A 13636-nucleotide genomic window follows, 5' to 3' on the forward strand; every position below is an offset into this window, starting at 1 on the left:
TTTTTATTTTAAGTTTGCAATGAGATATAATTGAACTGTGTTCCACGAAAGCGGCCCAGGAAGAGAAAATGAGGCAAGAAGATTACATTTCTGAACCATCTTCGATGCAGAATTGGCGGCTTTGTCGAGTCTCCTGTTAGCTACAGCCTCCACCAACCATATTAACCAGATTTAGCTAAGATGCATGTACCAATACATTCTACCATGTTTACTGAACAATACGGAATGGCCAGGTGTCTAGTTGTGAGCTGTAGTCATGTCGTACGTATGGATAATCATAATTGTGAGCCGTAGTGCCGAGCGATAATCCTGATTGTGAGTGGTATTTATGTGTTACTCATTAATGTTCATGTGTTTTTGTAAATACGGCTATTAGGGCTAAAGCGTAGCTGTGAGTTGTAGTCAACGCACACCACTATTGTAGCCTTTGCTTTTTTCCTTTGATTTGTTGTAGCGTGTCAGGGTATTACTTACATGTACCAGGTTACCGCTTTGCTTTCGCTGCATTTTTTTTTCATTCCTTTTTCGTTATAAGTTTTCCTGATTTAGTACAGTGATGTGTGGTTTGACGGTAAGTCACATGGGCGAAGCCCGGGCAGACCGAAGTTCAAATCTCATGGAGTATAATGACCTGCTGTGGTGGCAGCTAGAGGGGCGGATTCCCCTTTCCCGTGAGTCTCCTCTTGCTAAAATCATAGGAACTTAGTATACCCGACTTGCAGGTGGTTGGTTATGCTCTTGGTGTTATAGTGGTAGCTATGAGGTTTAATCCTGGGTCTCCCATAGATTAGGCCTGGCAGTTACCGATTCACCATGTGGTTAAAAAAAAAGTTTTCCTGATTTAATGGTGGTTAGATTATTTTATAAAAACAAAATTTAATACAGTAAGATTATTAGGTTATTTTATAAAAATAAAATTTAATATAGTAAGATTATATGTTTCAATAGAGTTTTGAGTTTGGTTATGTTCTTAATATAGTTAATGATTTTAGTAATTAGAAAAATAGAATTAAATTTTAAATGGAATATATGTATGTATATATATATATATATATTTTGATGATTTGTTTTATTTATGTTTAGAATTTAATTTGAACATAATTTAAAGCTTTTTTTCCTATGAATATGGATCTTTAAAGAAAATACTAAACTAAGGTGTTTACGAAAGAATTTTGTTTCCTTGTAGATATAGATTCTTAACCAAAACAATAAACCAAGGTTTAATAAGATCCCATGTCAACAAGACCAAGTGAGAATATAATTCGTAACCCTTTAGGTATGGTTTCGAAGGATCATTTTGGTCTCCTTTTTAACCCCTTAGCAAGCTTGAGATCAATTGGTCAAAACACGAAACCAAATCTGAGTTTCAAAAGATTAACCTTCTTGAATCTTGATAATAAAGTCACTAAATAATCACAATAAACTTTACAAATGACAAGGTAAACAATACATTAAAAATGTGACATAGATATCAAGTTATGGTTGAATTGGAGTCTAGTGCGGTTACCCTTGAATTCACCTTTTTCTTATTTATTTTTTTATCTTCAAAAGTTTGAGATGAACAATAGCTAATTACAAAATCAAATTTTAAGATGTCATATCCATTATTGTCATTTGAGCCATTTAGCTAGATGTGTTTTGGTACTATATATAATTGTCATTACTTCATAGTGAAAAAGATAAAATATTTGCTTGAAGAGGTTATCTTGGCTTTGGTCAATTACCTAAAATAGGTAATTATGGTATATATTTATGATAATAATAATTATAAGATTCTGACAAGTCCGAAACGGAACGAGCTGCGCACGCTGCCTAGGGTTTCTGCTGCGCAACAGTTCGGCCTTCTGCCCATCGCTCATCGACCATGGCCCCCCCGGAGGCTCCACCGGAGGGGGTCGATACCAAACAAGCGTTCTCCAATCTGGTAAACTCACTGCCGCCGCAGCGCCCTCGCCCTACTGTTTCAAAATTTGTCAAAAAATTAGACGGTCTTCAAGAAGTTCTTTTGCCTCCTACCCTACCTCGCTTGGCCGCTCTGTCGCTGGCAGAAAAAGGACTCATCAGTCAGTTTACGGGCCTCTGGCCCTCTCCGAAAACCGTCCAGAGATGGGTTGAGAGAAACTGGTCTGATAAAATACAAGGCAAGATATCCATCAGATTCTGTGGCAAAGGGTACTTCACATTTCATTTCGAATCCAAAGAAGACAAGGATTTAATTTTCAGAAACGGACCCTATTTCATGGATTCCAGGGGCCTGTACCTCAACAAATGGACCCCTGATTTTGATCCTGAACTTGATGTCCCCAGTGTTGTCCCGGTCTGGGTCCGGCTCCCTCATCTTCCCCTCCACTGCTGGGGAGATGATTCAGTCCGAGCCATTGGAAATGCAGTTGGTAAATACGTAGATCGAAGCGAGCCAAAAGACAACATGCAAGCTTGTGCTCGGATTTGTGTTGAAGTGGATCTCGGCAAAGGCCTCCCGGAAGCCATCAAGCTCAAAGTGGACGACTGGAGCCATATTCAGCAGCTAGACTATGAGCAGATCCCGTTCAAATGCAAGGTATGTCACGAATACGGCCACTTTGCAAATCGATGTACTAAGCTTATTAATGTAGAAAACGGTCCTCAAGAGGAACAATGGGAAATGGTTAAAAAAAAGAAATCGGCCTCCCAGGCTAAAGGCATCTCTGAAGCTGATCCATCTGCCTCCGTAGTAGGTCATCCTTCCCCATCTTCTCCTGCTCCCTCCAAATCTCCCCCCCGCTCCCCTCCTCCGCCTCCTTCATCTAATCCCTTCTCTATCCTTTCTCTCCCGGAAAGCCAACCCCTAGATCCCCCTTCTCTTGAAAACCTCCCCCAAACCTCTTCCAAATCCTCCTTGCCCCTGATCATCTCCTCTCAGCCCCCTTTAGATCCTCCCTTAAACAGAATCACCAGGAGCTCTTCCAAAGAACATGGAGGATCTAGCGAAACTTTCAAGAAGCCTGGACCGGGCAGGAAATCCGCCAAACAGCATCGGGATGAGAACGCGCAGAAAGATATTGCTATGGGAACTCAGACACCCATAGAATCCTTCATCCTGGGTCAGCATGACAAAGATACAGACAACAAGGAACAAGGGGGGCGAGCACCTTCCCGGACACCACATTTACAATGATAAAAATACTGTCTTGGAACAGTAGGGGATTTGGGCACCCCTCCAAAATAGTAGCCCTGAGAGATCTCATTCACCAAGAGAAACTCGGAATCATTTTGTTGCAAGAAACAAAGCAAGGTCAAAGGGAAATGAACACTAGCATAAAACAATAGAACCAGTATAAAGGAAGTATCAGTGAAGCAAGAGGAGCTTCAGGAGGTATAGCCACTATCTGGAACCAGAATATATGGAACTGTAATTCGACAACCATCAACCAACACTGGATCAAAACAGTGTTGGAAAATAATTGTTAAGTTATGGTATGTTCTATGCTTATAACAGTTTACTTCTTTTTCTTATTATATTCCACCGATTAGCAATCACATGTACATAAAGTAAAGTGCAGATAGAACATTAAACAATCGACAGAAAACAAGCCAAGACAAGAGACACAAGATGTGGCGGCTAGCCAGGGACAAACCCCACAATGTGTGGGGAAACCCTTTGATCAAATCTTCTTTTATCTTCAATAATTCAGCAGAGAGAAATAGTACAATAAATTTGATTCATATCAGCAGTAGCAAACCCTAGATCAGTAGCATCAGCATTAGTGGTTTCATTATCAAACTAGGGCAGACCATATCTCACAAACCGACAGTCGGATTGACTTCATTCCACCACCAAAAGTTTCGGCTTCCAGAGGAGGTTCAGATGAACCCACATCGCAGTTCAGATGAGGAGATCTTCTAGGCCACGCAAGTCAATCTTTACTTCTGCAGTTGCAGCTTCAGTTTCAGCAGTTTCCGGCTTCAAACTAGGGCAGTCGATATCTTGCAAACCGTTCGTCGGATTGACTTCATTCCACCACCAAAAGTTGCGGCTTTCAAAGGAGGTTCAGATGAACCTACAACGCAGTTCTAAAGAGGAGATCTTCTAGGCCGCACAAGTCAATATTTACTTCTGCAGTTGCAGCTTCAGTTTCAGCAGTTTCCGGCTTCAAGCTAGGGTAGTCGATATCTTGCAAACCGTTCGTCGGATTGACTTCATTTCACCACCAAAAGTTGCAGCTTTCAAAGGAGGTTCAGATGAACCTACAGCGTAGTTCCAAAGAGGAGATCTTCTAGGCCACGCAATTCAATCTTTACTTCTGCAGTTGCAGCTTCAAATTCAACAGCTTCCGGCTTCACATGTGTGAGATAGAGAGACCCATTTCAGCGTAGTAGAGAAGAGACTCATATCTGCGCAGTAGAGAGAGAGAGATGTGATGAGATGAGTGAGTCCAAATGAGGAAAAGTCCTCTTATATTTATACACAACGTTGGTGGGTGAATAGATGCGACTGTTGGGCTTCTGAGCCTACATGAGTTGTAGGTCGGCTTGATAATAATTCCATAATCAAAATAAATTCATATCTTCATGAATACTTATCGGAATTGGATGATCTTTATATCAATCCTACACCTCTTGACGAGAGGAATCTAATAAAAATATTATTAGCCATGAATAAGAACCCACATGAAGTTTTGCCCTGGTTGCCAATTTTAACAATAATGAGGACAGGCAAACTGTATTCATTTACAATATTTACGTGCCCAATCACTACAGGGATAAGGATTGCTGTTGGCGCGATTTTGGGAGGCGATTTTAACCTTATCCTCCATGCCAACGAAAAGAGGGGCAGCAGTTTTACTTCTGATCCCTATAGAACATATCTGGAAAACATCATGCAAGAATCCGAACTTGTGGACATTGCACCCAAAAACCGGCGTTACACATGGAGCAACCGCAGAATTGGCGCAGGTAATATTATGGAGAGATTAGATAGAATCTTAATCAACGTTTCGCTTCTCTCTACGTTCTCTGTTGGATACGCCAGCGTCTTAACTTGTCCTGTCTCAGATCATTTCCCTGTCACGCTAACGCTGGATAAGCACAACAATCTCGGGCCTATCCCCTTCCGATATAGCTCCCTATGGAATGACAACCCAGCAGTGGCTGAAATCGTCCTCACTACTTGGAGACAGCATGTCGAAGGGTCCCCTGGATTCATATGGGAGACCAAACTAAAAAAAACCAAACAGGCAATTAAACATTGGGCCAAATCGAGCTACAAAGAGCCTGAAGAGGTAAAAAAGGAGATTAAAAATAACCTCAACAGCACGCAAAGAGCGATTGAGGAATTTGGTCTCTCCCAAGAAAGTAAACAACAGGAAAGTGATCTCTATTCACAACTGTGCCAAGTTAAGAGAGCAGAGGAGCTAAAATGGAGGCTAAAATCGAGGCAATTGTGGCTGTAGGGAGGAGACAGGAACTCAACCTTTTTTCATAAACAAACAACAGCCAGAAAGGTAAGGAACAACGTAAGCTCCATAACAGATGCTGAAGGTAACAGGCAGGTAAGCCAAGACGCCATCCGGAGGGCAGCAACTGAACACTTTAGAGACCTTCTAACTGAAACTAAAGAACAGGAGGATTATACTGAGCTATTGCAACATCTGCCTGCAGGGATAAGTAAGCAAATAAATGACAGTTTAATCAGAGAGATTGATGAGGAAGAAGTTGCCAGAACGGTATGGGCCTTTCAGCCTGACAAAGCCCCAGGCCCTGATGGCTTTCCCATATGTTTCTATCAAACATTCTGGGGAATCTTAAAAAAAGACCTGATAAAAATGTTAAAATGGATCCAGCGAAAGTGTAAAATAGGGGGGTACACCAACGCCACTCATCTGGCCCTCATACCCAAAGAAAACCGACCTTCTTCATTTGCCAGATTCCGTCCTATTTCCCTATGTAATTCCTCCTACAAAATCCTGTCCAAAATCATTGCCTCTCGCCTCAAACCCTTCCTTCCTTCCCTCATTTCTGAAAATCAAGGGGGGTTCTTAGCAAACCGCCATATTACTGACTCCATCCTTCTAGTACAAGAAGCTATTCACTCGAGCCAATCCAGGAAGGAGAAAGGATTTGTTCTCAAACTTGATTTGGCCAACGCTTTTGACAGAGTGAGGCACTCCTTTCTCTTTGTTGTCCTGAAGAAGATGGGTTTTGATGCAAGCTTCCTTAACCTCATCAAAGCCTGCATCTCCGGGCCATGGATCACCCCTCTTGTTAATGGCAGACCAGGTGAAGCTTTCCAATCCTCCCGTGGCCTAAGACAAGCGCTGGATTTCCATCGAAGGGTTGGTCTCATAACAGGAATAAAATTTGGGAATGGTGTCAAGAATATAAATCATTCTCAATTTGCAGACGATACCTTGCTAATTGGGGGGGCCTCTATCACAATAGCCAGGCGTTTCAAAGTTCTCCTGGACAAATTCATGGATTACTCTGGCGGTCTGGTCAATCAGCAAAAAAGTTGTATCTACGGCTGGAATACAACTTTGCAGGCCCTTCATAATATTGCTGCAACATTTGGGGTTTCTTACCACTATGATTGGACTCACTTTTCATATTTGGGCATTCCTGTAAGCGCAGGACCTTTGAGGGCTGAAGTCTGGGACACCATAATCGATAAGATGAAAAGGAAAGTACAGCAATGGGGCTCAATATGGCTCAACCCAGTTGGTCGCCTCACCCTTCTGAAATCTGGTATATCCTCTTTGCCATTATATCAATTTACTCTCCTTCAAGCCCCTGCCACCTTCCATCACAAAATGGAAGGCATCCTTCGCCATTTCTTGTGGCAAGGAGGGAAGCAAGACAAAAAGAAGTTTAATTTGATCAGCTGGAAGCAAGTAATTCAGCCCCAAGACCATGGTGGCCTTGGCATCAGATCCCCCAGATATCTTAACTTAGCTTTTGGAGGAAAAATGGTTTGGAGATTCATAACTGGTCCTTCTGCATGGTGGAAAAGGGTACTGGAAATTAAATATCTGAATTTTCCAAGGCATCAGCTCCTCGATCAAGACATCCCCATCAGAGACTCCACCAAAATCTGGCGCTTATGCAAAAAAGTAATTCCTATAATTGCCCAAAACACTTCCAAAATTCCTAAGGGAGGAGCAAGCATTAATATTGGAACAGACAAAATCATGGGACAACATCCTATTAATATGCAAGCTGGGGTCAATCCCATCCTCTCTTTTTTTGAAAGAATTGGCATCCACCATTTGGATCAGATTTCTCAGTGGGATCCTTCATCCCTTCTATGGTCTGGATGGTCCTTCCCTGCTATACCCAATGATCTCAAAGATAGTTTGTCAGCTCTCCAATCTCACTTGCATAATATAGCCCCTATCAAAAAGAATACCTCAGATGGATTCAGTTGGGACCCTTCTGGATCTGTGTATACCATTAAGGCTGCCCATCAATTCCTCTGCAACAACAATCATCCTATGCCAATCTGGAATCATTGGAAGGCAGTTTGGAAGTCTGAGGCCCTTCCAAAAATCAAATTTTTTATATGGACTCTTCTCAAAGGGAAAACTCTTACTGCCGAAAACTTGCAAAAGCGTGGAATTATCGGCCCCTCTCGCTGTCCCAACTGCTTGGCAGCTGAGGAATCCATCCACCACCTATTTATTGATTGCCCCTTCGCCACTGAATGTTGGGGAAACCTGTCCCAGAACAACCAAATTCCGTGGACCAGCCAAGATAACATAGGAGAAATTCTGCATAAGTGGAAAAAGAACTACCCCTGGCAGCGAAGGAAGAATAGCATTGCGAAGAGGGTATGGGATATTCTACCTTACATCATGCTATGGAATATTTGGTTGGCCCGCAATCGAAAAGTTTTTAAGGATAAGGGTTCAAACACCAGAAGTCTATGTAGCAAAGTAAAGGGTCTCGCCCTTGAAACCATATCAGCTAAAAACCAGAAGGCTGTAGACATCACCGATCTCAGTGTGGAAGAACGAAGCTTTATTGGTCACTTGTTGAACAAAAACAACAACAGGTAGCACTGCTCACAACAGGCAAAATGCTGTCCCTCATAATTGGAAAATCAGACTCAAAGAAAATGAGTTTGCTGCTTGGATTCAAAATTGCAACAGGTACTGTCTCTTTTTTGATGGAGCTTCAAAGTCGAACCCTGGGGTTGCAGGGGCTGGAGGAGTGATACTTAATGCTAATGGAGACATTGTTTTATCATATGAATGGGGCCTTGGTCAAACCTCCAACAATAGGGCAGAAGCACTGGCTCTATACCAGGGACTTATTCAGCTTGGGAAGCTTGGAACAGATGCAACCTTCATCTTCGGAGATTCGACAGTTGTTATTAGCTCAATGGTTCAGAGGAAAGACTCCACAAATGTGTTTCTCCAGCAGATATTAAGCCGCTGCCACATTCTAGTTCAACACATGGAAGATCTGCGCTTTTATCATATCTTACGCAGCTTAAACAGAAACGCTGACAAACAGGCCAACAAGGCATGCGCCAGACCTCAAGGTTGTCTAGTCTGTAACGAAGCCGAGACCTATTACCATTTGCCATGACTGTGGAAAGGATTCCCCTCATTCAGAGATGCAACAAGCTCATAAGTCCTAATATGATAGAAGATCCGATGAATCATAATTCTTTCACCATGACCAAGAATGAAAGAGGGACAGGGCGCACTCAGGTAATTCATTTGCACAAGTTATTTGTCAATCGATTGTCCCTTTTCTTGCATCAGGCTCTCCCTCACCCGCTCCCCTGCTTCAGCTCCCTCTCTCCCTTAATTCTGCCTCTTCCCCTTTCGATCCATCTGAACACCCTGTTCCTGCGGGCCTGTCTAGCTCTTAGAACCCGTGATTCCCCCTCCCCTGGATCTTCTAGACGCCCCCTGTTCATCGATCCTCCCTACAGGCAGCATATTCCACTTGCATCGCTCAATAATCAGAGCCTCATGACAGCGCTCCCGCCCTCCCTTTATCAGGATCTGTTATCAACTGTTTCATTAATGCGGCCTAGACAGGCGCTACAAGCAAAGATATCGCTCAAAGATCAGAGCCCCATGACAGCGTTCCCGCCCTTCTTTTATCAGGATCTGTTTTCAGCTATTCCTTTAATGCGGTCCAGACAGGTGCTACAAGCAAAGATATCATACTTCTCTTCATCCTTTGGCGCGGAACAACAAGGTGCTTCAAACTGGCACATCAGGCTCCTTTTCATTCTCATAGTCAGGCTTATCACCCTTTTCATTATTGATAGATAATGTTCTGCAAATGCCGTCTTTTAGTGCTCCAATTTGTCAGGATATATTCCAGTTTAAATTTCATTTCAAAGCCCAAGTGGCGGGAACCTGGAGGACCCTATTGTTGTAAATCCTTCTTTCCTAGCTTCACTCGGCGAATAATTATGTACTACAGAGGAGCAATTTCCATCTTCCTCTTTTTTCGAAAAGCAATATAGCAACCGATGATGTTAAAAAAAGAAAATAATAATAATAATAATTATAACTATAAATGGATTTAATATATTAATATTGTATACAATTTTCCATGGGGAATATAAATTCAATGTACCAATATGTATGTGATTTTTCATGGAGAATATAGATTCCATGTGCCAATATCATATGTGATTTTCCATGAGAATATATATTTTTTTTAATTACAATTATTTTCATACTTATATCCATTTAATTTTATTTATTCACTATAGATCTTTTAAGGTTTTATATTTAGAGTATTTTGTGAATTTGTTGGTTTCAAATATATATTAGTTAATAACTCTTTAATTTAATAACTCTTTGTACTTGAACTGTAGAAAGCAATTCAAATATATCTCATAACCTTTCTCATGGATATCAATGTTTAACCAAAATACTAGGGTCTAGTAAGGTATCCTTTTTCCTTGTCAATATAGGTCCTTAACCAAGATACCAACCTAAGGTGTCTCATTGGCTACTCGTGTTGATAACATTGATGAGAAATGAAAGTCATAACTTTTTTCTCATGGTTGTGAAGGATAATTCTAGTGCCTTGATTTTTTTTCCTTAGGCAAGGTTAGGATTAAAATTTCAAATGGCACAATAGATAATACATTGAAGTGTGACATAACTATCATGTTATGGTTAGCTTGGAGTTTTATTGAGTTTAGGATTATGAATTTAGATTGATCAAGACTGATACCTGTTAGCTCTGCTATATGCTGCTGATTTTCTAGGAGAAGGAATAAGTTTGGTCCTTGGTTGCTGGCTCAGAGATGGTTTATAATGGTTATCATTGTCTCTCCCTATTTTCCCCGCTACCTCCATTTCCTCCTTTCCTTTCATTCTCCTTATTCTCTTTAAACCCCTTTATCTTGGTTTTTGTCTCAAAACCCCTTTAAACCCTTTTTTACCTACTCCCGGGCATATTTTGTTTTAACACTATAAAAGCCTGTCTAAACCCATGTTCCTCTAACCTCCCGGGCACTTTTTGTTTATAATCCTATTAAACCCTCATAACCCGTTTAAACCTCGTTTAAACGCATTTTTCGTTTAATCCCCGGGCACTAACCTTTTAAGCCATTATAACCGCGCATATAATAAAAATCATAACGCGCTGTCACCGTACCTGTCACATCAACTCCGAAACATGTGCGTTAGTCCTAGGCCATCCGATCCGCGACCTCATGATCCAACGACGTATGCAGCTCGCCGCTCCCATAACCTACGCGACTGTTAGCCCGCGGGGAAGGCGGTTTCCCGCCTGACCTGCCTGCCACGCAGCGCTATTTCACTGGATTGCGCCACCATGTACCAAAACCCTCTACTCCCGAAGAGCAGTGCGGGGAAACCGCTTACTGCCCTTCTGGTACAGCTCCCCGCGCATTAACTGTTGATCACCTCTGCCGCCCGTCAGCCGTCCGATTGTCCATCCCGCGGTCGGACGGCCCACGATCCTCCTTTTCGCGCTCCTGCCCGATAGCCTCCATAGTCTCATCTCCACCGTCTGATTATACGATCCGACGACTGAGGTTGTCCCGGTGTTGTCTATGCCTCCCGCCATCAAATCTAGGCTGTCCATCTGAGCCATCCAACGGCCAACGTTCTTTCTCGGCTCTTCGTCCATTTTCAATGCATTTTTTAGAGTTTTTGGCTTGTCCCATGCACGCGAAGAAGGAAGAGATGATCCAGAAATCTGCACATGAATTCCTCAACTACCACATTTAAAGAACAACACGGTCAAGGATGAGAAGGACGATCCTCGAGCAGCTCAATGACTGCAGCAGTTATGGAAATGTATTCAAATCATACTTCACCTGTTCAGGAAGGACAACAAAGTACCAGTAAATGTCATTTTGTCCATTAAAACAATCAAACTGTATCAGAAGCCCATATTTAATTGTAAATGCGGTTGGTGGTCAGTTATGACCCCTCCACGCATAGGTTAACAGAAATTTTTTGTGAACAAACTCTATATATACCCAAAATAAAGATGGAATCAGGTTGATGAGTGTTATTTTGGTGTAAACTTCAACTTCTGGAGATTGTAACTACTGTGAGACCTGCAGCTTCTGGTCTTCATTTTCAGCTAATGCAAGCTTCTTTTGTTGTCAATTGCTCACTTTCCACTTCTTCTTCTTTGTTCCAGGCTGTGCCTGTATGCATTTTTCATTTTCTCTTGATGTTTAGCAGTAGAATCTAGTTAGTATTATCAAATATGTATGCAGGTTTCTGTTGTTTTAATGCCAGAGAGCTATCATCCTGTCTGTGCATTAGAGAATAGATTTACAGACCTTTTAACTGTTTGCAGCTGGCCATCACAGGGTCCTGTGCATCTGCTGGTGTGATCAGTATTCTCCATCATCACATTTTCCTTAAAGCTGTGAGTAATTGGTGGTCTAAAGCCTTGTAGTCTGGGGGTGTTCACCCATGTCTAAGGTTAAGCATAGTAGAAGTAGTTATCTGGCTTGAATATACAACATTTCTTTCATCCATCCACCATTTTCCAACATTTTTGTTGAGTTTGTAATGTTCCCGAGCATCTCTGATATACAACCTAGGAGAGTTTCTTGGGGTGATAACATTAATTGGCGCCATTGCTGGGGAAAGGAGGATTGAAGCTCAGCTTCCCTCGGAGAACGACACAGCTTCAAGATTTGATGATAGACAAGGTTTGAACACAGTTTCTGGTTGTAATCATCTATCTAGCGACTCCATTGGAGGAAGACCATCCTTTGGTGACTCCACATTGAAGTTCTGGCTCAGTTTGTGAGACATACTCAAAGAAATCCTCAGAAATCACCAGCTGAACCAGTGCCTGAACCTGAGAGGACTGTTAAATCGAAGAAAGCTTCACAGAAAGGGGCATCAGGATCAGGTAAGCCTAAGAAGTCTCATGCATCTCTGAAAGATAAAGTTGTTGCTGAAGATTTACAGTTTGAAGATTTAGAAATCAGCACTGTTAATAAAGAAATTCCTTCAGAGATTAGTTCAGCCCCTTGTTCAGTTAGTTCCCCTTTGAATCTCAGTCCAAAGAAAGCTTCTCATTCAGTCCAAAACATCCCTTTATCTCTGCCATTACATTACTTCCTACCATTCAATTTGCTAGTATTCTTCCACCTATCCCAATTATGGCAGGCCAGCAAGCACCCACGAGGATAGAAAGAATTGTTGCTGCCAGATATGGACCTTTAGTCTTGCCTGTTCCTTTAAATCCTATGCCTGTGGGAGAATATCAGAAATATATGCCTAAATTCACTGGCACAGAGGGAGTAACAGCAGAAGAACACCTTGAAGCTTTTTACAGTTATGTTGATAATTTAGATATAAGTGAAAATGATGTGTGGATGAGAGTTTTTGTCCAGAGCCTTGATGGAGAGGCTAGGAAGTGGTTTAGAGAATTACCCCAGAGATCAATAACAGATATTGAAGCATTAGATGATGCGTTTTTGAAGCAATGGGGAGATAAAAAAGACTTGTTGTATTATCATACTGAGTTTGGTAATCTGAAGAGGGAAAATGGTGAATCTTTGCCTGATTTTAATAAAAGATTCAATCGAATGTATAGTAAGATACCAGCTGAGGTAAAGCCCACTCCCACCTCTGCCAAACTCACTTATGCCAATGCTTTTGACTCTGATTTCTGCCTGTTATTGAGAGAAAGGAGATGTGCCACTCTAGCAGACATGCAAGATGCAGCCCTAGAGGTGGAATCTAATATCATGGCTGCAGAGAAACTAAAGAGTCAAGCTGATAGAAGGAGACAGAGAAATCAGGCTTCTACTTCTTCTGCATCATCTTCAGAGCCTAAATTAGACAAAATGACTAAGATGATAGAGTCATTGGCTGCTGAAATTTCTAAGCTGAAAGTTGAACAGAATTAAAGGAAAACAAGGCAGCAGAATACATTTGCTCCAAGAAATCCTATTCCATTTAGAAGAGCAAATGAGCAGTTACAGATTATGCAGAGGGGTGAAGAATCAAAAGAAGAACAGAAAGTTAAAGCTCCTTTCCAAAATGTAGTCATGGAGGAAGAACAATTTGAAGAAGATGAGGATGAAATTCACTGCATGGAAGATAAAGGTAGCGCTGCATTTTTGACATTGGCTGAGTATGAACAATCATTGCTGCAGGAACAAGACAGTCAAGAA

At 41.7% G+C, this 13636-nt stretch overlaps 1 protein-coding gene across 1 annotated transcript; it reads left to right on the forward strand.

Annotated features, from left to right (window-relative positions):
- Positions 1–1864: 1864 nt before the first annotated feature.
- On the forward strand, positions 1865–8568 carry LOC149149482 (uncharacterized). The gene is made up of 4 exons (XM_089442495.1): positions 1865–2393; positions 4741–5261; positions 5433–8029; positions 8127–8568. The coding sequence occupies exons 1-4, from the start codon at positions 1865–1867 to the stop codon at positions 8566–8568; spliced, it is 4089 nt and encodes a 1362-aa protein (XP_089298621.1).
- The last annotated feature ends 5068 nt before the right edge of the window (positions 8569–13636 follow it).

Source organism: Pinus tabuliformis, chromosome 9 (assembly GCF_031772625.1).
Source record: "Pinus tabuliformis cultivar Carrire ecotype Pingquan chromosome 9, CPIR1, whole genome shotgun sequence".
NCBI classification, from domain to species: Eukaryota; Viridiplantae; Streptophyta; class Pinopsida; order Pinales; family Pinaceae; genus Pinus; species Pinus tabuliformis.

Coding starts and splice junctions, on each gene's coding strand:
- LOC149149482 (XM_089442495.1), top strand. CDS start 1,865: ATGGCCCCCCCGGAGGCTCCACCGGAGGGGGTCGATACCAAACAAGCG. Junction 2,394..4,740: donor AGCCATTGGAAATGCAGTTG/GTAAATACGTAG, acceptor CAATCACTACAG/GGATAAGGATTGCTGTTGGC. Junction 8,030..8,126: donor TTGAACAAAAACAACAACAG/GTAGCACTGCTC, acceptor AAATTGCAACAG/GTACTGTCTCTTTTTTGATG.